A 26,409-nucleotide genomic window follows, 5' to 3' on the forward strand; every position below is an offset into this window, starting at 1 on the left:
TGGATGTCCACGCAGCACGTTACAGCTATTCTACCTGTTTTCTTTAGTGATTTTATAACTTCGGTTTTGGTCTCGTTGTAGAGACGGGGGGATCGCTGTGTCAGTAAAATGTCTTTGAGACGGGTCGTGTGCAACATAGCGCGAAAGCCCTGTTTCACAATGACTGGTAACCGGCGTGCGGACTGCAGGTCACATAGCAGCGATGCATTATTCGCATTTATAAGCAGCGCAGTTGGTTTCCTGGCAAGTTAAATCTGCAACGAGAGACTGTCACACTGAAACGTGGCAAAGCTGAAGTCGCTTCTCTTTCAAACGGGTAAATTCGAACAAGAAGCTGGAGAATAAGAAGCGACTTCAGCCTCGTGAAAACAGTTGAACGTTGAGAGACATTTAACTGATCTACTTCTGAGGAAAAGTTTTCTGGCGGAGATGGGAGGAAAGCGGCTATAGTTGAGCTAAAGCTTAAAGCAGAGCGAAGTAAATCTGCGTTTTCATTTATATTGTTTAGTCTATACTAGGACATTATCACATACTGAGACACACTGGACATTAAATGTTGTGGCTCCCAAGGTGGTTTGATTTTTGTTGAAAGGACAAAATGTTAACATTTGTGTTGTGACTCCTGATCTAACCTGGCTTTAATGCAGAGGGAGCCGGTCAGATTTCTCACTCATCCAGTTGTGTTTTTGTTATGTGCCGCCACAGACTGTCCAGGCGCTGCACTTCCGCACTTCCAAGTTCCGCCTTTTGCGTTCCGTCAACATTACGTTATAAATTAAATATTTAGAAAATCGATTTTTGACATTTGTGAATTGATTCAGAATCGTTCACGTCCACATCGCGATGCATCTAAGAATCGTTTTTTTTCCCGCACCCCTATATATATAGAGGCCCAGTTTATATATATATATTATATATATATATATATATAAACTGGGCCTCCTTTGGATATAGTCAAGAAATCTGATTTGTAATTACTCAGTCCTATGCATTGTTGTCTGGCTAAAAGGTAATTTTGGGTCCATTTTAGTGCATTTGTATCAAAACCAATCTTTCGAAAGTTGATCAACTGTATCAGAGTGTGATCAACTGCCTTTGATAAATCAATTAAATGGCAGCACAATGCTTCTTCCTGTCTATGGTCATATAGAGATCATTTAAAACCAGTGTGGTAGCAGAGATGGTGCTGTGTTTTTCTCTAAAGAATTTTCATATAGAAATGATTTAAGTTGACTATTTACTAGAAATTCTAAAATTTTAGCTAAACAGGAAAATTTAGAGATTAAAAATATATGTTATGTATTTTAAAATAATTTGGGCTGCTAGACGCAGGAAGTAAGGGTCCAGCCCATCTTCACCAGTAGTTTTTCATGGATTAATAGTAAGAAGAGATTTAGCTACTATGATTGGAGAGAAGGGCTGGAGTGTGAAGAGACCATGGCTCTGGGTAACAATAGAGTTGATATCAGTTTGACCTAACAGCAGATTTGAGTCAGTATTTTCAAAAATGTGACCAGCTGCAGCAAAATGTGAGTTGAAAACTCTACAGAGTTCCTTCTGCTCAGATATCAGCTGATCATCAACTACAACACTGGTTGGAAGAGTAGAGGAATTGTTTTTAGGGGGTTTTACAGTTTTCCAAAAGTTTTGAGTGTTTGTAGAGCTGGTAATTAGGCCAAGATAATAATCTGATTTGGCCTTTCTAACAGAGGTGCATTTATTTCTCAGTTGTCTGAGCGTAAGCCAGTGGTCTCTCTCCCCCGTGCGTCTGGCAGTGGACCAAGCTTTATTTCTAGCTTTAAACAATGAGGAAACTTCACTAGTATGTGTTCATTATTAGATGACAAAAAGTTCAAAAATTCATCAAATGACCAAAATATACAACAGGCGACAGAGCGTTCTCCTCATTCAGCAGTCCATGGTTGCTCGGCAAGGATACCATAATCTAAAGGAACTACATTTCTTGTACTTGTTCATGTCAACTATTATGAGTAATAAATTATTTTGTGAAAAGATGTGTATTTTATCATATTTTATGTTGGCTGCCATTTCATAAAAGCCACTTGAGGCTGTGCGTTACTGCGATTTTATCACAGGGAAGGGAGTTTTACTCCACTTCCCTTTGTGTCTAAGAACACCCTTCCCATGATAAAATCACAGTAACGCACGGCCTCTCGTGGCTTATTGCTTTATTACAGTTTATGGCTGTGTTAGCTTTGTAGCCTTGTAACTTCTTGTTTTTGGGTACCATGCATAAAATAGGTGAGGAGAAAATGGCTCACTTATTATTAGTCTTAGTTTTTTGCATTTTTTGCATTCATTGTAAAATCATACACATAAAACGAGCATAAGTGTTATAACAGTGCTGTATTTATCTGGACAATGGGATAGAAATTATAGAACTTAGCAATGAGCTCAGCTTGGATTTACAAAAAGGACATTATCAAACAGAACAGATCTCAGCAGGCTGGATTACTGTTAAATTCTCTGTCTTATTCACTGTTTTCTTTCAGCTTTTCCATCCTCACATTCTCTGTCTCTTTTCTCTCTTGTTCATTTTTCTTCTTTGGTTTTTGTTTCAGCTGTTTTATTCTCATTTCCATGTGCTGTGTAACTCGTTCTCTCTCACTCTTTCTCACTCAGTCTCTCTCGGTCTCGGTCTCGCTCTCTCGGTCTCGCTCTCTCAGTTTCGCTCTCTCGGTCTCGCTCTCTCTCTCTTTTCTGCTTGTGGATTTATTGATTAATGGGTAATGTATCAGTAATTGCCCCTCTATTACAGCTGTAATCAGCTGGCTGGTCACTCACAGTCCAGTGCTGCCTCAGGGCTGTTCTTATTGTGATTTAAACTGAGGGCCTGTGTTTCTCCTTCTCATTTGGTTTCTGGATCCTGTAATAACGTCATCAGTTCCACATCCAAGAGCCTTCAAATGGTAAAGCGGATGTTCAGACAGTAATCTTGAACTGTTATCTCTAAAAATGGACAGAAGTACAGGCAAAATTCAGACTTACTACTGTTTTTAGCTATTTTGTATACATTTGTCCATGTTTAGAGGTAGCAGTTTGTCATACACAAGCGTGGGATGTAACAGATTTAAAGTATTATATGTGTTCAGAATAGAGAAATTAAGTCTCTGTGTTCAGTCCAAGTTGCATTATGTAAAGGCGGTATTCAGAGTACAGTTACATTTTACATTTTTAGGAGAATACTTTTTATATAAAAGAAACCTTATTAATGCTTGTTTATTAACTATTTTAAAACCAGCACACAGCATGTAAAGACTTACTCTAAAGAAGAACTAAAAAATGGCTTCTTTACAAAAATGCGTGCTAAAAGCCTGAGTAGACTGATAAATCAATGTGATGATCAGTTATTAATCTCAGTGTTACTGAGCTCTGCTAAAGCCTGAGTAGACTGATAAATCAGTGTAATGAGCCAGTTATTAATCTGACTGTTAGAAAACTCTTTTGAGGGATGACTGATCTGAACAGTCTCCTCAGTAGTGAACATTTTTAAGAAACATATTTTCAGAATAAGATTCAGTTACAGAATGGTCTCAGCGGTGTGTCTGTAACAGCTTGTTGAGGATGTTGAGGTGGTCTGTATTAAACCTGTTACATGTTCAGTTCCTCTTAGGTTAAACATCTACAGATCTGAACTTGGACTCTCAAAATAAACTGCAAAACAACTGTATTTGGCAGATATAAACAAATTTTATTTACACAGTTAATTTAAAGTCTCTTGATGATCTACTGATAATCTTCTAAATGTCACTGGTGCTACATCACTGATATGTTGTTGATGTTACTGAGAGTCTGTTGGGTGTTTATTTCATCTAAAAAGGGTCATTTATAATAAAGTGTTACCACTCTATTATTTAACTGCTGTCATATACAAATGTTGGAGCACCCTGGTTGTTTTTTGATTTTCTAAGTGAACATAAGTTCCTCTATAGTGGGGGTCGGCAACCCAGATGTTAAGAAGAGCCATTTTGTTCTTTCAAGAAAAATCAAGGAGCCACAATATTTTTTGTCCATTTTACCATCTTGGCTGTAAATATGTCTCAGTATGTGCTAATGTGCTAGTATAGGCTAAAAATATAATATAAATGAAAATGCAGACTTACTTTGCTCTGCTTTAAGCTTTAGCTCAGATATAGCTGTTTTTCTCACATCTCCAGCAGGAACTTTTCTTCAAAAGTAGAACAGTTTCTAGTAAAATATTTCTTTTATTTCAACTTTTTTACAAGGCTGAAGTCGCTTCTCATTCGCCGGCCTCTTGTTTGAATTGTCCCATTCCACCTGAAATTGTGCCTGAGGCGCCAGAATGTAACTGCTGCACTATTTAAGGTCGGAACGGGACAATTCGAATGAGAACCTGGCGAATGAGAAACTGACTTCAGCTTTGTTACTTTTTAGTGACTGGTTCTCATTGCAGATTAAACATATCAGAAAACCAGCTGGAGTGATTATAAATGCAAATAAGTCAATTCCTGCCCAAATTATTGATGTTCGTCTTAAATCTTTACATTAAGTCAATGTGTTAACTTATTTTCACATATATTTCCACGTACAAATATGGAATTTGACCATGACATTAACCTTGTAGCTCCAGTGCAAAACTAAACTTCAGACATCAAATTTGTCTTAGCTGATTGACAACATTTGGCGTACATTGATTTTTCTCCAAACTATTCCTTTAAGACTGAAACCTTAATAAGAGTAGGGCTTCAACAGGTGCCTTATTGCCTTTGCCTATATGTAGAGTGAACAGATGGCACCCTAATTTAGCATGCAGGAGAAAGACGTTAGACGAGTGCGTGATGGGACGAGTTAAACGTGTGTTGGACACGGTTGAGAAAACACACTTACAAAACAACAATCTGATTTCTCACTGCTACTCCCACCGGCATGGGTCGCATGGATGAGCAAGACAGAGTGTGTATGTGTATTTGTGTCTCTTTGTGGGGTGTAGGTTGATGAAATCATGAGTGTTCAGTGGACACTTGGCCTCATTCACCAACCATTCTTAAGAAGAAATTTCTTCTTAAAACTCATTTACGCAGTTTTCACGAAGATTCTGACACTCACCAGTGTTTTCTTATTTGGGATTTGTTTTTCTCAAGAAAACATTTAAGAACAAACTTAGGAGGATTTTGGTGAATAAGGCTTATTATTCTGATCTCCATGAGAAAAGATACTTTTTACCTCTTAAAGCTGTAGCTTTCAAAAACTGCCCAAAACTGGTCTTTTGGTTGCTGAGGTTAAAGAAGCATTCCACCAATTTCTCAAAATTTCTCCAGAATTTCTCAGTAATTAAGTGGTTAAGATGTAAACAAGGTCATTCAGAGTGGTTTGGTGTGAAAAGTTCTGTTCTAGAGAAACTAACTGAGTCAAAATTGTTCACAGCGGTGGTGATAGGAACCAGACGTCCACCTCTAAAAGTTTTTGGTCTAAAACGTATTTTTAACTTAATTCATGTTGGAGAGGCCCATGCAGAGTGTTATAAGGCAGAATCCTTTCCAAAGAAAATTGTAATTTAATATTTTCTACTATTTCACCATCATCAACATCTGAGCCATTTCATACCAAACCACTTTGAATCACTCTGTTTACATCACAACCACTGAATTATGCAGGCATTTTGGAAAGTCGGTGGAATTCCCTTTTAAGAATAGGGCTGGGTTTGGTTGTCTCTCTCTTTTTTCCTTTTCCTTATAGTTCATAATAATAGTTCATAAACATAATACAATCTCAATAATGTAATAATATGTTTTATACAGCAGTTACTACTAACTCACAATCGCTTTAGATGAGAAGCATTATTGGAGATAAAGGCTTGTTCTTGTCCAAATTTTTAAAACATTATATGGCAAAATCCAAAATGTGATGTGCCCTCTTTCTGATTTTAGAGCATCAGAAATATTTAATATCTCAGTTTACCACAAAACCACACATGTTTATTGATAGCAGAATATTCCACTGGTTTGCAGTGCTGTACTCACACACATATGTGTTATATAGGAAAAGTACTGTTGAAGTTTGAAGATGTGCTTGGTATTTAGAGCTGGTATACAGTGCAAAACTGCTAAAATGTCAGCAGAATAAACTGAGCAGATTTGCTAAGGTGGATAAATAATTTTGTTTGTAAATATTTTTCAGGTCCATCATGACGGACCTGCACTACCTCAGCCAGGCAGACGGAGCTGGAGAGTGGAGAGAGAAGGAGGCGAAGGATCTGTCCATCCTGGTTCAGAACAGGATATCTTATCTACAGGTACCAATCCCAGTGCATGCTGGGATAGAGGGGTTTAAGAAAAATTCAGTTTACATTCTTTTCCCTGTCTGTTCCAAGCCTGAGAACTAAATTTAAGCTATAAGATCTGAATGAAGGAAAACTGCTTTTGTCCCTCTCAACTCTTATTTTCTTTTGCTTCATTTTAATCCAATGAAGACTTATGCAAAACTTTGAACACCGCTGTTTACATGTTTTGTTGATTTTTCTAAATGGAAATAAGTTAACATATCCTCTTCAGCGAACACACTTAAATATGGTATTTTTCTGCAAAGTTTAGTGACGATTTGTACTCTTGGAAAAAAAATATAAAACTAAATTTAGGAGATTTGTGTTAAACTTAGTAACAAAACTATAATTGTACATTAAAATGTGTATAAGCGTGTTCTCTGTAGAGGGTGTGTTAACTTATTTTCACTTAGAAAATCAATAAAACATAGAATTTGGGGGCTTTGAAAATGTGAAAAATGTAAATAAAACAAAAAGCAATGATGTGCAAATCATTTAAATCCTATATTTCATTGAAAATGCTTCAAAGACAACATTTCAAATGTTGAAACTGAGACATTTTATTGTTTTTTGAAAAATATATGCCGATTTTGAATTTGATGCCAGCACACATTCCAAAAACGTTGGGATAGCAGTAACAAAAGGCTGGTAAAGTTGTGTAAGGCTAAAAAAACACCTGGTGGTTAATTGGCAACAGGTCAATAACATGATTGGGTATAAAAAGAGCATCTCAGAGAGGCGGAGTCTTTCAGAAATAAAGATGAGGAGGGGTCCACCACTCTGTGAAAGACTGCACGATCAAATAGTGCAACAATTCAAGAATAACGTTTCTCAACATAAAATATCAAAGAACTTTTGCTTTTCATCACCTACAGTACATAATAACATTAAAAGATTAAGAGGATCTGGAGAAATCTCTGTATGTAAGGGACAAGGCTAAAAACCAGTATTTGCTGGCCATGATCTTTGGGCCATCTGGCGGCACTTTATTAAAAACAGACCTGATAGAGGAAATCACTGCATGGGCTCAGAAACACTTCTGAAAAACACTGTCTGTGAAAACAGTTCATCACTGCATCCACAAATGCTAATTAAAACTTTTAAACACAAAGAAGAAACTATATATAAACAGGATCCAGGAATGCTGCCACCTTCTCTGGGCCCAAGCTCATTTAAAATGGACTGAGGGTGAAGTGGAAAAGTGTCCTGTGGTCCGACAAATCAACATTTGAATTTCTTTTTGGAAATCATGGACACTGTGTCCTCCGCGCTAAAGACCACTCAGCTTGTTATCAGTGCACAGTTCAAAAGCCTGCATCCGTGAGGATATGAGGGTGCATTAGTGCACATGGCATGGGTGACTGGCACATCTGTGAAGGCACCATTAATGCTGGACGATATATATACATGCTTTGGCAACATATGCTGCCATCCAGACAACATCTTTTTCAGGGATGGCCTTGATTATTTGCGCAAGACAATGTCAAACCACATTCTGCATGTATTACAACAGCATTGCTCCTTATTAAAAGAGTCCGGGCGCTAATATGGAATATGTTACTTTTTTATTTATTGTAACAGAATATGTTACTGAATACATTTAGGACCGTGTATTAATTATTTAGCCATTGCTACTCTTTCAAAGTATTTTTCCCAGCCCTGTCAGCCTACCAGGAGACGTTTTCAGCTGCATAGTTTATATATTTCTCTTTTCTTTTCTTGGCAAATGATATTTGAAAGAAAGAGCGCTTCATTAGCACTAAGCTGTGAATAAGCGCTGAGGGTTTATTTGATGAGACAGTAGTGCTGTAATGAGGGTAATGCTGAGCCACTCAGCCTCGCTGTAATGCAGATGCAGCACTTTCAGCATCTCACACACTTTCCCATCCCTCCACCCGCTTCCCACACATCCGCCCCACGGACAGCTACACACCCAACACATTGCAGTTTAATTAGGAGGGAAATCCATTACACCTCTGTTCTAAAACAAACACAGGCTGAGATGTTCATTTGATGGTGGGAATCTTGATAGGTGTGAGCCGCCCACTTCAGCAGTATCATCAGCACTTCACAGAGCACTCTGCAGTTATTCAGCTCATCCACACACACACTATAGGTAATATTAAAATGACTTATGTATATTACAGTACTGTGTAAAAGTCAAAGACAACCCTTTCTTTGATTTAACTTCCATTCACATCAAAATTTCTGCATAATTAAATAGTCAATGTGTAAACAAAGTCATTCAGAATGGTTTGGTGCTCCTTCTCAGGAAGTTATTTTAGGAAATAGTTATGAATACACTGCCTGATGTCTGAGAGGAATACTTTAAATAATGTTTTGGCCTGAACAATTATTACTATTATTATTAGTAGTAGTAGTAGCAGTAGTAGTGAACTCTTACCACAGTTTTTAAAATTCAGGGACTCTGGAATGTTCAGTCTGATCAGGAATATTGTGCGTGTATGCAGCTTTTTGATTGGATGGATTGTACAACGGTTGTTTACACTTTAGCAACCACCTGAGATACCATAGCAACCACCTGTGATACCACAGCGACTATCTAGCAACACCTTAGCAACCACCGGAGATACCACAGTAACTACCTAGCAACACCTTAGCAACCACCTGGGATGGTCCCAATCACTCTCCAATTTCTTCAGGAAATGCACCTATGCCTACTGCTGTTATTGCATGATCTAACAAAGCCATACATTTTTTTATGGTTTGTGTCACAAACTACCATTTTAAACAAGCAAACACATATGTTAGAATATACTCCACACTTGCTTGTTTTTTGTTGTTCCTCTGATGAAACAGATCAATAATAGGTGTTTTCATAGCTATGTGAATTGTGTTCTGAATGTGAGTGCACGCTAGGTCTAAAACTATAACAGTGCACCAACAATAAAAGCAGCATGGAGCTTCTTTTATACAGTGATAGGAAATACAGTAGCACACAGAAAGCTCCAATTACACATGCTGATGCATTTTACTAAGTCTAACATGGACATGCACACTCACCAACTACTCTGGGGGCAAATTTTAATCGGTTATAGGAAAAAAAGACATTATGAGACATTTTGTGTGACAGAGTTTAAGACCATGTAAGCTGATAATCTCAGATAGACTCAGATTTCTTTACAGTGGTGGTGATAGGAACCAGGGGTCACCATGACTACAACACACACACACACACACTCACACAAACACACACACACACACACACACACACACACACACCTTCTAAGCCTCTTATCCTCCTGGGTCGTGGGAGACTACAACACAAATATAGACATTTTATTTATCCGAAACCACCAGTGAACCTACACAAGTCTTCTGAGTTTTATATGGAATGCTGATGGCAAAATAGTGGTTTTCTTTGGGTACTATTACGCCTGATAGTGTTCTGCATGCGTCTGGTTCCTATCACCACCACTGTGAACAATTTTCTATGTTTTTCTGAAATGGAGCATTTCAGGCCAAACTGCTCTGAATGACTGCCTTCATCTTCACTAATTATGCAGAAATGCAGAGAAATCTGTGGAATTGCCCTTTAAAGTCTTTATCTCTCTCGCTCTCTTTCTCTCTCTGTTCTCTCCCAGAATCCCCCTGACTGCAGTAAAGCGCGGAAGTTGGTGTGTAATATTAATAAGGGCTGTGGTTATGGCTGCCAGCTGCACCATGTGGTTTACTGCTTTATGATCGCTTACGGCACCCAGCGCACACTCATCCTCGAGTCGCACAACTGGCGCTATGCCAACAACGGCTGGGAGACCGTCTTCAGGCCGGTCAGCGATACCTGCACTGACCGCACAGGAGCGTCCACCAGACACTGGTCAGGTAGGCAGGGGCAGGGCTCTGTTCAATGTACTCATCCTTCACTCTCTAATACTTTGTATATAATAATTATTATTATATTGTAGCATGTTCAACAAATGCTTTTGAAATGTTATTTTATTCACATTTATTCATGTGGCTATTCTTCCAAGGACTCTTATTGTGAAGGTGGGGCTATTTTTGACTGGTGGGGTATGTGTGTAGAGCAGAAAGAACTGACAGTCAGTCTAGAGGTGATGAGTAAGATGTGAGCTGAGTAGCAAGTGAGCTGTTAGAGAAAACTAAGCCTACGTACAGCATAGCTGTGGCCAAAGGCAGCTGGATAATAAAGCACCATGATCTGTGTGAAAACTCCTTTAATAGCACTCAACGCTACAATATTATGGCTGCATCCAAAAATGCATACTGCTATACTGTACGTAGTGTAGCATAAGGGGTTCTCCGAAGAAATTCTGAGATGTTAAGGTTCTGCGGCCGTATTACTCTTGGACAATTTTCCCTCCGTAAGGTTACGAGGTTCCCTTTGAACGACTCAGAATTTCTCAAAATTTCCTCATAATTTTCCTTTGGATTCAAGTTATTCAAATTGGGAGATCAGCTCGGCCATGTATCTTCACTACTACTGCATATCGCTGCTGCCGAAACTAAACCTTGTATCTCCATTTTTGCCATTTTTCAGTTTTTGAAGTAATTTGAAAATGCTTGTTGTCTTTTACATTGTCTGTACATTTCAGGATAATTGAACCAAAAGAAACAGCCCAAAATGACTTGGAAAAAAGTCTGGTTCCATTGACTTACATTAAAAGTACAGTAGGTTTTTTCCTTCTCCTTTAAAGTTATCATTTTGGAGATATATATATAACAGCGATTTTTTTTTTTTCTCATTCACTTTGTTTGGCAAAGTGAATCATTCTTGAACACAGTGACCGGCACCAATATTTCCTTGTGGAAACTCTTTTTTGTGAAGAGTAATAACTCATGGACTTGACGTACTTAGTCAAAATATGAGCAGCACTGACACTGGCAGAGTGAAATAACTCCTCTGTGAGATGGAATAGAGATATCAGCCTGGTGGGGAATTTATTATTTGCCATGATATTTTAGGTATCATCTTTTTCTTCAAAATGATTTTAAAAGGTCTCAGTAGAGTCTGTAGTCTTTCCTCTCTCTCTCTCTCTCTCTCTCTCTCGCTCGCTCTCTGTGCTTTCTCTGTCCTTTTGTTTTCCACATCTCTTTATTCCAGAAGTCCCCAGTCTTCTCTCTGTATTCTCTGGCTTTCTCTCTTTGTCCTCTGCACTCTCTCTCTCCTGCACTCTTTCATGGCTTTAGTATTGTCCTCTAATGCTAATCTCTCAGCTGCAGTGTGCAAACTGAACTGTAGCTCAGAGGAGACTGAGACACGTCTGAACTGCCAGAGAAAGGCACAACATACATTTGCTGACAAAACATGTGATAGTGTATCTCCTGCCCTCCGCTAAGCACCAATGTTCAGAGTTTTATCTACAGCTTCCACCTACATGTGCACCTGCATGGGTTATTAAAGTGATAATTCAGCAAAAAATGTATTTATACATTTTACCCATTGTACAAAATGTAGTCTATCAGCCAAGACATGTTTGGTGTCTGAAGTTTGCTTGTTTAGATTTATCTAATGGAAGCGTATGCCCTATCAATTAGCATTGTACAAAGTGCTTACACAAATTATCACAGACTTGCCCAAACCCGACCTGAGCCAGAAAAATTTTGTCTGAACTGGACCGGTCCGAAACCTACACAAAGCAGCCCATTGTCACCCGACGTGCTGAACAAAAACCTGGTATTTGTGATGATAGCGTGGGTAAATTACAGCATTGAATGAATAAATTCATGATGAATAAATTTGTTATTATTTTTCTCCCCTCTCTCTCTCTGCAGTGGCCATTCTGCTGAAAGACTGGAAATTGCTTGGGACATTTTTACAGCCCCACTTTTAAAAAAGTTGGGACGCTGTGCAGAAGGTAAATAAAAACAAAATGGAGAATTTAAAGGAAAATAGTACAAAGACAACAAATCAAAGGTAGAAACTGAGAAACTTTGTTGTTTTTCAAAAATAAATGGCCATTTTGAATTTGATGCCAAAAACATGTTCCAAAAAAGTTGGGACAGGGGCATATTTACCACTGTGCTGCATCACCTCTTCTTTTAACAAACTCTGTAAGCATTTGGGAACTGAGGAGACCGATTGCTGTAGTTTTAAAAGTAAAATGTTTTTTAATTCCTGTTCGATATGGGACTTCAGCTGTTCAACAGTTCAGGCTCTTCTTTGTCATATTTTTCATTTCATAAGAGGTCTGGACTGCAAGCAGGTCAGTTTAGACCCAGACTCTTTTACTACAGAGCAATGCTGTTGTAATATATGCAGAATGTGGTTTGATATTGTCTTGCTAAGCAATGCCTTCCCTGAAAAAGACGTCATCTGGATGCACATATATGTAGTTCATCATTAATGGTGACTTCACAAATGTGCACGTTACGCATGCCACGTGCACTAATGCGCCCCTATACTTTTATACACAGTTTAAAAGAATACTTGATAACAAGCTGAGTGGTCTGTATCCCATGATTTCCAAAAAAAATCAAATGTTGATTCATCAGACCACAGGACACTTTTCCTTTTTAAAAGAGACTTTATTAAAGATTTCAAAAACACAATATGGACACTTTTTCACTTTCCCTCAGTCCATTTTAGATGGGCTCAGGCCCAGAGAAGGTGGCAGCATTTCTGGATCCTGTTTATGTACAATTTCCTCTTTGTGTTTTAGAGTTTTAACTTACATTTGTGGATGCAGTGATGAACTGTTTTCACAGACACTGGTTTTCATAAGTGTTCCTGAGCCCATGCAGTGATTTCCACTTCAGAATCATGTCTGTTTTTAATGCAGAGCCGCCTGGGGGTCCAAAGATCACGGCCAGCAAATACTGTTTTTTTGGCCTTGTCCCTTGCATACAGCGATTTCTCCAGATTTTCTGAATCTTTTAATGTTATTATGTACCGTAGATGATGAAATCCCCAAGTTCTTTGCTATTTTACGTTGAGAAACGTTATTCTTGAATTGTTGCACTACTTGCTCGTGCAGTGGTTGGCATCAAATTCAAAATGGGCAAAAAATTTTCAAAAAACAATAAAATGTCTCAGTTTCAACATTTGAAATGTTGTCTTTGTACTATTTTCAATGAAATATAGGGCATAAATAATTTGCACATAATTGCATTTTGTTTTTATTTACATTTTTGCACAGCAACTTTTTTGGAAATGGGGTTGTAATTAATGTACTCAAATTATATATATATATATATATATATATATATATATATATATATATACATACATATACATATATATATATATATATATACATACATATATACATATATATATATACATACATGTATATGTATATACACATATCGCTGTTGTCGGAAGAAAACGCCATATCTCCAAAATGATAGCAGGCAAAGGAAAATCATACTTTGATGATTTTAATGTAAGTCAATGGAACCAGGCTTTTTTACGTTTTTAAGTTGTTTTAGGGCCATTTCATTTGGTCCATTCTACATAAATTTACACACAATTTAAAGAACAAGCATTTTCAAATTATGTCAATAACTGAAAAATGATAAAAATAGAGATACAAGGTTTTTTCCCCAAAGCAGCGATATATAAATCATATATATATATATATATATATATATATATATATATATATATATATGTATATATATATACACATATTTTATATAACTTGTATTTTATACTGTTGTTTCTCTGTGTGCGAAATGTGATTCTGTGTTGAGCTGCTAGTGAGCAATGAGTAGCGAAAGGAGAGGGGTCAGAACCTCCTGCCGTGAATTCACACCTCTCCACAAAGCCAGCTGCGCCCACATAAAATAGACAACTGCAATGCAAATGTAGACATGCAAGTGTCACAGCCCATTTACCATATTAGTTGCACATGCATGTGCCAGGCAGGAGGCGACCGTGTAAAACAAAAACAATAATATAAACTTTACTTGTCACTTTAACTCAACCTAATCTGTGTCTGACAGACCCTGGAGCTCTGATTTATTCAGTTGTGCTAAAGGGGCCCCCACACTTCATAACATTAAGCTATGGAGCCTTGACCTTATTTTTTCCAGTTTCAGAAAATACAGTACGTGTCTGATCCAATGTGTGTGGGAAGATGTTTGTTTTTTTTTTCAGTTCATCAGAATGAGCCGCTCGCTGTGAGAGTCACAAAGACCACCAGATTGGATTTGTATGTAGAATGGGCGACGGGAAAGACTCCAACGAGTGCGGTAATTGGAGAGGAGTCAACAGGCACTTGTAATATGTCTGACAGTGAATTGAATATGGAGTTCCAGAACATATGAAATAAATTGGCCAGGATTTGATAGCATCATAATCCAACACAGTTAGGGCTGATATTTCCATACTTTCTGGAAAGCTTAATCTTGGTTTAGTATAGAAGTGTACAAGAGTGTACATTACAGTGTCCCATGTTTGGCACCTCTAGAGGCCTTATATCGTTTTAAGCGTTAAACTTAAATGCTTAATTCTAGAGAAACTTAGTAAGTCAGAATTGTTCACAGCGGCAGTACTCGGAACCAGACGTCTGAAGAGTTTAAGGCCACTAAAAGCTACATCACAGAAAGTTATTACATTAATTGGTTATGAATACTCAGCCTGATGTCTGAGACATTGTTTTGTAGTAGTTTTGAGATGAGTTACAGTAGTTTGAGTGGTAAACTAATTTACGACTATTTTACCATCATCAGCATTTATATAGCAACATATAAAAACTTCAGAAGACTGTACGTTGGTGGTTTTGGATAGTAAATAAAATGGCTATATTTGTGTTGTAGACATTGTGATCCCTGGTTCCTATCACCACCACTGTAAAGAAATTTGAGTCAGTAAGTTTCTCTACAAAAGAACCATTTCTCATCAAACCACTCTGAATGACATTGTTTACATTTCAACCACTGAATTATGCAGACATTTAGAAAAATTGGTGGAACTCCCCTTTACATCACTGTCAACTTTATTAAATAGACTAAGTACTGTTCCATGTACTGGAATATTTGGCCGGAGTAGTGAATCATCTGGGTATCTTTGGCATTCTGGTGGTCTGATACTGCTTACTGCTTTTGGGCTCAATCAGTATGCAAGCAGTACATAAAAGGCTATTACCGCAGTCTCACTTCCCGCTCTAAAATGAAGGGGTGTGGCTAAAACAAGGCTCTGCCCATGACTAAAACTCTGGCTGTGTTTGAAACAGCCTACCACACACTGGCCTGCGTATTGATTCTGCCCAACAGTAGTAAGTTGTATGCAGTGTGTGAACAATATGAATTTCTCCAGAATGCCAAAGATATCCTGATAACACACTACTACAGCCAAATATTTCAGTTTGATGCAAGAGCTATCTCTGTGATATACTGCATCCCAAAATGCAATGCAGCCATTCTGGAAGGACGTAGCCACTGACATAACTACCTGGATGTTTTCAAGAGCCCTGGATTCAGCCTTTCAATACATTAAAAACAGCAAAATGAAAGAAATTTGCCCTGCTGCTGCACTCAGTGCAAAACTGAAGCCACAACCTCTCTCTCTACTGGTATTCAGTTGAGTCTGCTTGCTTTTTCTTATTAATAAAGTTAACTTACTGCAGAGATAACATGGACAAAACAGTAATCTAGCTGAAGAATCCACTCAGCATCAACTTTTCAGCTCCTGTGTGAAGTCATGCGCTTATTATTCAAGTCAAACTAGCCCATATTACCAACTATGAGTGTAATGAAAATGAAATGACTCACAAATGGAGGAAAACACAGGTTTACCACATAGACCAATCCAAAGCTGACATTTATTAAAGTTTATTTGTAGCTTTGGAGATGGTCAGAGAGCACTGTCCTGTCCTCTGTCATTGTCTGGGGTGTATTTTAGAAGTCACACAGGCACATTTCTTGACCAAAATACATATGTACATGCTGAAATGCAGCTAGCAACGGTTGCTAAGCAATGATTGGAGGGCTGAGGTAAATGGGGCGGGTCTTTAGCTGGGTCTAAGTGGCTCAGTCCCTGAGCTCGGCAGGCTAGTCGGCCCCAGTTTGGGACAGACACCTCCCATAGAAAGTACCCAATCAATCCCGTGTGTCAAACACAGATCAGGACACAATCCTTTCCGGCCCGCAAAAGTATTTTAACTTTCTGGTAATATTAGCCTGTTTCACAGTGCACTGCACTGCAGTCCCCAGCATGCAATGCAACTTAAAAGTGCACTCTGACCCTCCTAACCTAACAGCAATATATGGGACAGCGGTTACACCTCAATTCTACACAATTCTACACCAGTCATATCACCACACTAGCTGCATTTCAGCTGCAGGTCAGCCAATATAAACACCCAAAACTCAGCTCAGAAATCATGTATCATATATCATATCATATATCAAGGTGTACTTCAAGTGCCTATATTTTACTGCTGAGGTTTTTGCATATTTTGAATAAACAATGGTCAGTTGGGGTTACAGCACAACATTTATTAGAAATGATTTTTTTTTCCTCTGGCCCACAGATTTGCCCCCTTTTTGTGGTTGAGTTTGACACCCCTGCTATAAATGATGATTTTGTATATATTTAGCTTATTACTATCTCTATTAATGCCTTAAATTTGAACAGATAATAATCCTTTTTAAATATGTTTGAATGTCTGAATCCTTCTTTTTTTTACTGTGGGACTGCAGTTTGAACTAATTCAGTATACATTTCTATTGAAATGCATTCCATCAATGTTACAGAAGAAAAAAGGTATTGACTACTGAGACAAAAGGTTTCAGATTGTTCTAAGATAATGGAAGTAGGTAGAAAGTGTAAAGCAGGGGGAACTGCAGGGTCTGTTAAAATTTGTAGGTTAAAATCTGGTGAAACCCGACCTGAGCCTGACTCGTATTTGGAAAATGACGCCTAAATCCGTTCTGACTGGTCGGGTCCTGTTGGGTTTGGACAAAGTATTGTACAGCTTGTATTACAGACTTTCTCTCCGTTATAGAAACGCTTACTTCCATCAGATTAGCAGTAGAACTCCTTCAGACCGTGCACAAATGCAGACAGTAAGTTATTCGTGTGGATTTGAGGACAAGCTGAAATTTTCTCTACACTTTGTGTCCTAATTAATGCGGTTAGGGCTGTTGGGGGAATCGCTTATCGGAGACACTTCGCCAGAAGTGCTCCAGCCTCAAGAAAAAAGTAGAAAAAAACGCATCCCCCCTTTCTTTCCCTCTCTCTCTCTTCTCTCTCTCGCATGAGCTGCCAATGTTCTTATATAAGTACAGCAGGACTCGGGAATATTTTTTGCTGTTAAATATTTGATGCCTTCCCAATTTAAATTCCGAGCATGCTCCCGGGTGCCCTGCACTTTGTGCGCAAAGGCCCGGCTCGTTTGTGGAGCCTCGTTTGCTGCTGTTCGTTTCTGGAGCTCATTCTGTAGAGAGAATGCTTTTCACGAGAGGTTATTTCGTTGGTTAGTGATTGAGTTCTAAGAGCCGGTGCTGCTGTATGAAAGAGGCGTAATTAGGATGGGAGCTGTACACTGTATCTGGGGGTGACTGATTTGATGTGGAAGTGAGGGAACAACGTGGTGGAGTAAAGTGTCTGTGGGCTTCTGTTGAGCAAGTCAGTGACTGCTGCGCTAAATTGAGCTGCACTGTTAATTATTGTCAGCTGCTACTTTGACCCTGCGTTTACACCTGGTCATTTCATACAACTTGTATCGAGATCGCAGGTGTAATTTACACTGGGGACACTGGGCATTAAGCTTTTTAAAACTCCTGATTTCATCCCTACTCTTGTAAAATTTCCAAAAAAAGTTGAAGTCAGGAGCTAAAATGACCAAACAGGCTATAAAAGATTGACTGAAGTTAATAAAATGAATTTCCAGACTTTATCATTTTTTAAGCTTTTATTTTCTGGCAGGACTTGGACGTTAACTGGATGTTAGATATCAGATTGCAGAGGTAACTTATTGAACTGAAAGTGTCTATGGTACCTGTGCCAAAGCTGAAGTTTGCTAGTTCTTCACCAGCTTCTTATTTAAATTTTCCCTTTCACCTTAAATGGTGCAGCAGTTAAAGTCTGGCATTGGATTGTAAACTGCTGGTGTTCTCAGAACAAAGGACTGGCCACCACAGAGTCCAGACCTCCACATCATAGAATGTGTTTGGGATTACTTGGATTGTGAGAAGCAGAAAATTCTAAACCAACTTTTAAGACTAAACTTTGGAAAAATATGCCTGCAGATCTCTTTGAAAAACTGAGATTTTGTGAAAAAAACAAGAAGCTGTAATAAAGACGAAAAGTAAAATTTGAGCCCAAACTGTGTACAAAACAACAAAAAGTATTGACACGACTTTCAAACAGTGCTGTAACACACTGCAGAATCCAGCTTAAACCCTAAGACCATGCAGAAAAGTGTTTTTGGTCATTTCTCACTGCTACACTGACACGTGGCGCTCTGGCGGCGAGTGCACTGACCATAAATAAGAGCAGCTCAGTGTCTGTGCCTGTTCAGATGATGGAGTTAGCAGACAAACACTGTGTTTTTCTGAGGATGAACACAAGGCCTGATAACAGCTTATTAAGACAGATGTAAGTCTTCAGCGTGATACATCAGATGCATATGATGAGTATTATCAGTATGGAACAACTGCATGGATCATTAAAAAGAGCAATTATAGAGAGTCTTTAAACAACAACAACAAACAGTGTACAGTAACTGTTAGTGCATAGTAACAAGCAGCTGATTGGTTCCCAGCCAATTATGACATCATCTTTTTTTATTGATATATTGTTTTTTTGCTTATTTTTGCTGATAATTAAAAGAAACCAACCAAACCAACTCGCTCTCACTCTATCTCTCTCTCTCTCGAAGTTAAGTTACCTTTTTAATCAGTTTCAAACAGACCTTTGCTCCCAGCCAAGTGCTGTTCACAGTAAACCCCCTAAGAGAGAAGACGAGAGAGAGAGAGAGAGAGAGAGAGAGAGAGAGAGAGAGAGAGGATGTCACCTTGCAATATAATATTCAGAAAGTTTCTCACAGCAAGCTTTGAGGATATGAGTGATAAAACTCAACCCACTTTCACCCTCCCTCTCTCTCCTCTCTCTCTCTCTCTCTCTCTCTATTCACTCTCTGCTCTCTCTTTGCTGTCTCTTTCTACCTCTCTCTCTCGTTTCCTTCTTTCTTCCACTGTTCCTTTCTCTCTCTTCCACCTCTCTCTCTTTTCCTTCTTGCTTTCACTGTTCGTCTCTCTCTTTCCCTGACTCTCTGTCTCACCCTCACCCTCCATATCTCTCATCTTTCTTTCTCTCTCACTCTTCCTCCCCTCTCCCTTTTCCTTCTTTCTCTCTCCCTCTCACTCTCTCTCTCTTTCTCCTTTTTCCTGTCTGTCCCCCTCCTCCATCTCCCTCACTCTCTCCCTCTTCCTCTCTCTACTCTCTCTCCCCTCTCTTTCTCTACTTTCTCTTTGCTCTCTTTCTCCACTCTCTCTCTGTCTCTTTCTCTCTCTACCTCTCTCTTTTCCTTCTCTCTTTCATTGTTCCTGTCTCTCTCTCCTGCCCTCTCTGTCTCACCCTCACCCTCTATATCTCATCTTTTTTACTTTCTTGCTCTTCCTTTTCTTCCCCTTCATTTTCCTTCTATCTCTCCCTCCCACTCTCTCTCCTTTCTCCCTTTCCCTGCCTTTTCCCCCTTTCTTCCCCCGTCTCTTTACTCTCTCTCCGCTTTCTCTCTTTGCTCTCTCTACCTCTCTTTTCCTTCTTTCGTTCACTTTCTCTGTCTCTCTCCTGCCCCTAGGTCTCACCCTCACCCTCAAGATCTCTCATCTTTCTTACTCTTTCTTGCTCCTTTTCTCCCCCTCCCTTTTCCTTCTTTCTCTCTCCCTCTCCCTCTCCTTCTCTCTCTCACTCTCTTTCTATGCCGCTCGCTCCTTGCAATACAAATCGTGTGATTACCTCCTCTATTCAGCTGACTGAGCAGTTCTGTGTAAGTCCTGCTTAGGCACTGTATTTAAATAACGTTCGACTCATCAGCATTGTGCATTTATGAGCAGAGGATGATATATTGAGCATTTGGCTTAATGTCTGCTGTATAGATTTTATATTCAGTCACACTGTTCCCAAGAGACGAGGTCAAATATAAACATGGCAGCTTTTAGCCTCCCATGATTTAGCGTTCCATATGTGTTTTATAGTGGCATTAATCACTGCAGAAATACTTTACTGTTAAATGCAGGCTGGACACTCGCAGGTTCCTACTCTTTTCTCCTGCAGTGTAAACTGGCCTGCACACAAAGAGCAACCATTCCAATAGCATTTTAACACGGACATGGTTCGACACAGAACTCTTTCAAAGCGTACTCAGTGCAGTTAGCTGTAGCTAACTAGCTGTAGAAATGAGCTTTCTTCGCAGGGTGGCAGGCTACACTCTAGTTGACAAGGTGAGGAGCTCATTCATCCGGGAGGAGCTCAGAGTGGAGCCGCTACTCCTCCACAGGAGCCAGTTGAGGTGGTTCAGGCATCTAAGCAGGACACCCCCTGGCCACCTCCCAGTGGAGGTTTACCAAGCACAGCCTAATGGGAGGAGGCTTGGGTTTTGACATGTGTTTAGCCCCTTTTGCCAGTGATTATGTTTTCTTCTGTGAGTAATAACACACTTCAGTTCACTGTTATTCTCCTGCCAAATGACTGGAGAGGCTGTAGCACCTACCAAAGCAGAAAGGCTCAGAAACATATCTAAATTGTCATCTTTTACAGCACTAACAAGGATGCCAGATTGAGACAAGCAGCAGGTCAGACCATCTGTTTAATGTATATTTACATGACAGTTTGTTGACAGAAAGAAACTTATATTTACTTGTTAGCATGGTACAGTTTCACAGGGGAAGAAAAAAATACATCACTCCGGTTTAATGAACAGTGCAGCAGCGAGTCTCTAAAGCAGTGGTCACCAACCCTGATCCTGGAGGTCAGCCCTTATTTCCAACCACAATCTGGCCTTGGCTGCATCCAACATCAAATGTCAAGAATGGCTCACTACCATTAGAACTGCATTCATTTGAATAGAATGTGTAGTATAGTAGTATGCGGCTTTTGCCCTTGATTGGCTGGATTAGATGCATTAGTGTTAGGTTAGGGTATGTTAGATAGAGCTTACATATTGGTGGTTGGTGACCAATGCTCTGATGACTTCAGCCCGACAATTATAAAAGTCTAAGTGTTGTTATTATTTGAATGTGACATGCCGACATGGTATTGTAAATGAAAAGCTGTGTGTATTTTACAGTTCCTGTTGAAAAAAACAGCACAGGCCATTATGAATTCCATGCTGATCTAAGCTGGTTTAGCTGGTCTGGAACACACCCGGGGGTTTGCTCTGAGTGAGGATTGAACTCAAGACCCTTGTGTTAGTAGTCAGGAGCGCTAAGAGACAAACTAACTGGTGGATACTAGAGGATGGCCTCAAGTGCAACTGAAAGTTGGTGCAACTCAAAACAATATAGGCTAAGAGGGGGAAAACAAACAACCAAACAAACAAACAGAAAAGCAACAAATTAAAAAGGGAATGCAGTAAATAAGGAAAGTTAACTAGTCACGGGGGGATTGAACCCTCATTCACCTCGTTGCCAGACTAACATGCTATGCAGTGTGTCATTAAAGGAGACAATGGCTGTGCTAACTAAAGACTTGAAAAAAGGATGACCCAAACTGAGAGCTCCCCAAAACTGAAATAAAAAAATTCCCTTCTTAAATTTCACCCTTGCTCCTTCCCTAAACGTGGAGAGTGAAACACACGCAGAAGATTTTTTAAATACTTATCCTTGAGAGCAATTTGTGAAAAGCAAAGACTCAAAACTTGAGACAGAGACCAGGGTTGCCAGCTGAGTCAGAGCAACATGCATGTAGCACCATGAACTCAAGGCTGAGCACCAAGCAGCGTGTGAGCACCCCTTAAGTAGGGTGCCCACAGCTGCTACCACGCAGCCCTAATTAGTCAGTCCTCGCACTCCGGCCCCTCCTAGCAGCTCGAGGTGGCCTAGCAGCCAACATCCTACCAACATCCAAAGCACATCAAATGCTGCTTTTGTTGGTGATCAGCATAACAGCTTTTATGAGTGGGATATGATAAGTGACATCCCAACTGTGGTTTGTTTACAGTAGATGTGTTATGGTGATTCACATCACAGCCATGATGTCATTCATCTAAATTCCATATAGGGAAGTCTCTAGACTCAGCAGTAGGCTTAGCAATGCCACCAGCAGTTATATCCAGTCTTAAAAGACCATGATCTTCTACTTCAGTGAGGAGAGACTAAAAACTCAAAACTGCCTTTTAAACTGGAAGGTCAAAGTAGCATCTCTAAACAAACATGGTGGCATCCTGAGTGGATTATTTAGGTATTATAGAGGAAAAAGTAGGTGGCAAGGAATGAACGCCCTGACATCTCAGAGTTTCAACATTTCTGAGAATCAGCAGCCTTAAAATGAATCTTTGTGAATTTCTTCTCTTTGTCTCTCCAGGCGAGGATAATGACCGGGAAATCCAGGTGGTGGAGCTGCCCATAGTGGACAGTCTTCACCCCAGGCCCCCCTACCTGCCCCTGGCCATCCCGGAGGACCTGGCCCCCCGGCTCCAGCGTCTCCATGGCGACCCTTCGGTCTGGTGGGTTTCTCAGTTTGTGAAGTATCTGGTACGTCCGCAGGCCTGGCTGGAGAAGGAGATGCAGGAGGCCAGCGTCAAACTGGGCTTCAAACATCCAATTATCGGGTCAGTGCACTTCAATGTTTATTCAGTTTATTAATATTTATTGTCATGCTGACTAGTGATGTCATTATATAAGAGTAAAAGTGTAAGCTCTACTACAGTATTTAGTCATGGGACATACTTCTGTCCATGATAAACACATAGGAACTATCTCTGTTGGAACAAAACCTTCTCCTGTCCAGAAAAGTACGTTTACAGAAGAAGGAAAAAACAATCATATCTTTTAATGGAAGTAACTGAGGAAATGATTAATTTCAAGTAATTTTGCACCACTTCTCTTGGCCTGTTCATCATGAAATTCTGACACAATGTAAAGAGCAGCTGGCGATTTCAAATTCTGGCAGAAAATGGAAAACGACAAAAATGGAGCTTTTAGCCTGATTATAAGCAAATCTATTTGAGATTATTGAATGGAAATTCAGGCCTAAAACTAGCATTTAATATCTTATTTGTCATGTTATGAAATATTCTACAATGCAGCCTCATCGCTTTGAGAGAATTTGCAGTGTTATCTACAATACCCAGCATGCATTGTACTAATTTGTCATATAGCCATCCTTCTGTATAGCCAGCTAGTGAGGAAAAAAGCATTTCAAACAGGTTGCCTCCAAAAATCCACACCAAAAGAGCTCGTAGTTTTCAAGATTTCCTCCCACCTTTGAGATGCATCATCAGAGGGTTTTCAAATTCCTCAGACTGGATTATTGTGGTCCTGCTGGAGGAGGCGAGTAGGCATGTTTACAGCCGAGGTAGTGATGGTTAAATTGTTCATTTTTGCCAAATGTCCCTTTAAACAACTCAACATGGTTTGAGACGAGCATGTGATGAACTAGGTATGCTAACCTGGTGGCTTTTAGCTCTATTATTTGTTAGCAATACTTTTAGAAAAAAGGGTTCTATATAAAAAAGGTTCTTTAAAGAAGATATAACAGGATTTATGCATGCAAAGCACCATTTAAATGGTCTGCATAACTCTTGCCTTTAGGAAAGAACCTTTGAAGAACCATTTCATTATACCACTTAAAATGATTTTCTTCAAGGGTTCTTCAGTAAAGAAAATGGTATAATTCTCTATGAATTGTGGTTTATGGTATAATCTATATGAACACTCAAAGAACTCTTTGCATGATGAAATGGTTCGTTGCAACATGAAAGGGTTCCTCAGACTGATGGAGCTTGTGCTGTAGATGGTTCTATATAGAACCTTTTTGAAAAGGGTTCTTCTATTGTAACAACATTCTTAAAAAAGGTGGTTCTTTAAAGGTTCTTTAGTAAGGAAAAGGATTGTATATAGAACCATATACAACAACATTCAAAGAACCTTTTATATGATTAAATAGTTATTTGCACTGTGAAATCGTTCTTCAGATTGATGGAGAATGTGCTGTAGATGGTTCTATATAAAACTTTTTTGAAAATGGCTCTATATAGAACCCAAAGGGGTTCTTCTACTGTCATGATGTCAAGCTTGTAACAATAGAAGAACCCTTTTTGGTGTCATATAGAACCATGTAGAGCACATTCTCCATCAATCTGAAGAAACTTTCACAATGCAAAGAACCATTCAATCATGCAAAGGGCTCTTTGAATGTTAATAGTTCTATATAGAACCATTTTCTTTACTATAGAACACTTGAAGAACCATCACTTTTAAGTGTGTAGCCTCACAGCTCCAGTGCAAAACTAAAGGAACAAACTTGAGACACCATGCATGTCTTGGCTGATTGAATAAGTTTAATAATAATAAAACAGTGTATTAGATTTATTGCAAAACTATCACTTTAATTAAATGAGTAAAGTCATCATCCCATTACAGAGAAGAGGAAATGCAAAAGTTTGAACACCCTGGTCAAATGACATGTTTTACTGATGTTCTAGGTGAAAATGAGTGAATACATCCTCTACAGAAAATAAACTAAGCTTTTTTTTCTGCTAATTTTAGTGCACAAATTCTATTTATTTGCTGAGTTTAACATATTGGGGAAAAAAACATGTGCCATAACTTGCACAGCCCACATTTAATATGTTAAATTCAATAAATAAACAGTAATTGTGTATTACAGTGGGCAGAACTGTGTTCTCTGTAGAGGATCTTTAAATATATTTTCACACAGAAAATCAACATCAAGATGGAATTTGACTGAGGGTGCCTAAACTTTTGCATACAACTGTAGTTGTTCCAAAAATTCAAAAACTTTCATCCTCCTGATCATTAGTGGTCAGTGGCAGGAGGACCCTCCCCCTTCTTCATCTTCCCTCTCCGTTGATTAGAGAGGAGCAGAAGCCGTCTCTCCACTGTCTCCTCATACGTCTCAGTGTTAATCTCTCACAGCATCAGTTCACAGATAACGAGAGAGCGAGTGAGCTTTAGAGAGAGAGGAGTGAGCTTTAGAGAGAGAGGAGTGGACAGCAGTGACCGGCTGCTGAACTGTCACTGTTAGATTACAGCTCTGGCTTCATCACAGCTCCTGGAATGTTGTTCATTTGTTGGAGCTGATTTTATTATGTTTTAAGTGGTTTTATGTTTGATAGCGTTTCTGTTCTTGCGCTTCTCCTCATATTCAGCTGCTGCTGTTTTTTTTTCTTCAATCATTTATGGTGTTGCTCTCTCTTCCTCTCTTGTCGCCGTGCACCACGCTATCCATCTCTGTCTCTCCATCCTCCATCTATTCACGTCTTCCTCTGCTGCTTCCCTCCATTTCTCTCCGTCTGCTCCCACCCTCATCACTCATTTCCCTCTTTCAGAGCTCCTTTTGTATTTTTAGCCCTTATCTTCCCTCTGTCTCTCTCTCTCTCTCTCTTTTCTCTCTCTGTCTCTCTCACTTTCTCTGCCTTTTTCTCTCACCTTTCTCTGTCCTTTCTCTTTCTCATTCTCTCTCTCCTTTTTCTCTCATTTACTTTATCCTTTCTCTGTGCTCTATTTTTTCTCTCATGTTTCTGTCTGTCCCTCTTTGCTCTTTTATCTTTCCTTCTCTCTTACTCTCTCCTCTTTCTCACTGTCAATTTCTCTGTCCTTTCTGTCTCTCTGTCTCTCTGCTTCTCTCTCTTCTTCTTTTTTCTCTCTTTCTCTTTTTTCTTATCCTCTCTCTTCTCTCTGTCAATTTCTTTTTTCTCTTTCTCTCTCCTTACCCCCTTTATTGCTCTCTGCTTCTTTCTCTCTCTCTCTATTTTCTCTTTCTCAGTCTCTCTCTTTTCTTTCTCTCATTTTCTCATTCTCTGTCTCCCTTTTCTCATTCACTTTATACTTTCTTTATGCTCTCTCTCTTTTCTAACTCATTTTTCTCTATCCTTTCTCTGCTCTTTATCTTTATCTCTCTCTCTCCTCTTTCTTACTGTCAATGTCTCTATCTTTGTCTCTCTTCTTCCCCCTTTTTTGCTCTCTCATTCTCTTTCTCTCTCACCTTTCTCTTT

The 26,409-nt window shown here is 39.2% G+C and overlaps 1 protein-coding gene across 1 annotated transcript in view; it reads left to right on the forward strand.

The window, feature by feature from the left end:
- Positions 1-26,409, forward strand: part of fut8b (fucosyltransferase 8b (alpha (1,6) fucosyltransferase)) — a 131,688-nt gene that overhangs the window by 92,605 nt on the left and 12,674 nt on the right. The window contains exons 5-7 of the mRNA XM_036582196.1: positions 6,160-6,274; positions 9,907-10,144; positions 22,755-23,001. Coding sequence (XP_036438089.1) covers positions 6,160-6,274; positions 9,907-10,144; positions 22,755-23,001 — 600 coding nt within the window. The remainder of the gene's footprint in view (positions 1-6,159; positions 6,275-9,906; positions 10,145-22,754; positions 23,002-26,409) is intronic.

This window comes from Colossoma macropomum, unplaced genomic scaffold (genome assembly GCF_904425465.1).
Source record: "Colossoma macropomum unplaced genomic scaffold, Colossoma_macropomum, whole genome shotgun sequence".
NCBI classification, from domain to species: Eukaryota; Metazoa; Chordata; class Actinopteri; order Characiformes; family Serrasalmidae; genus Colossoma; species Colossoma macropomum.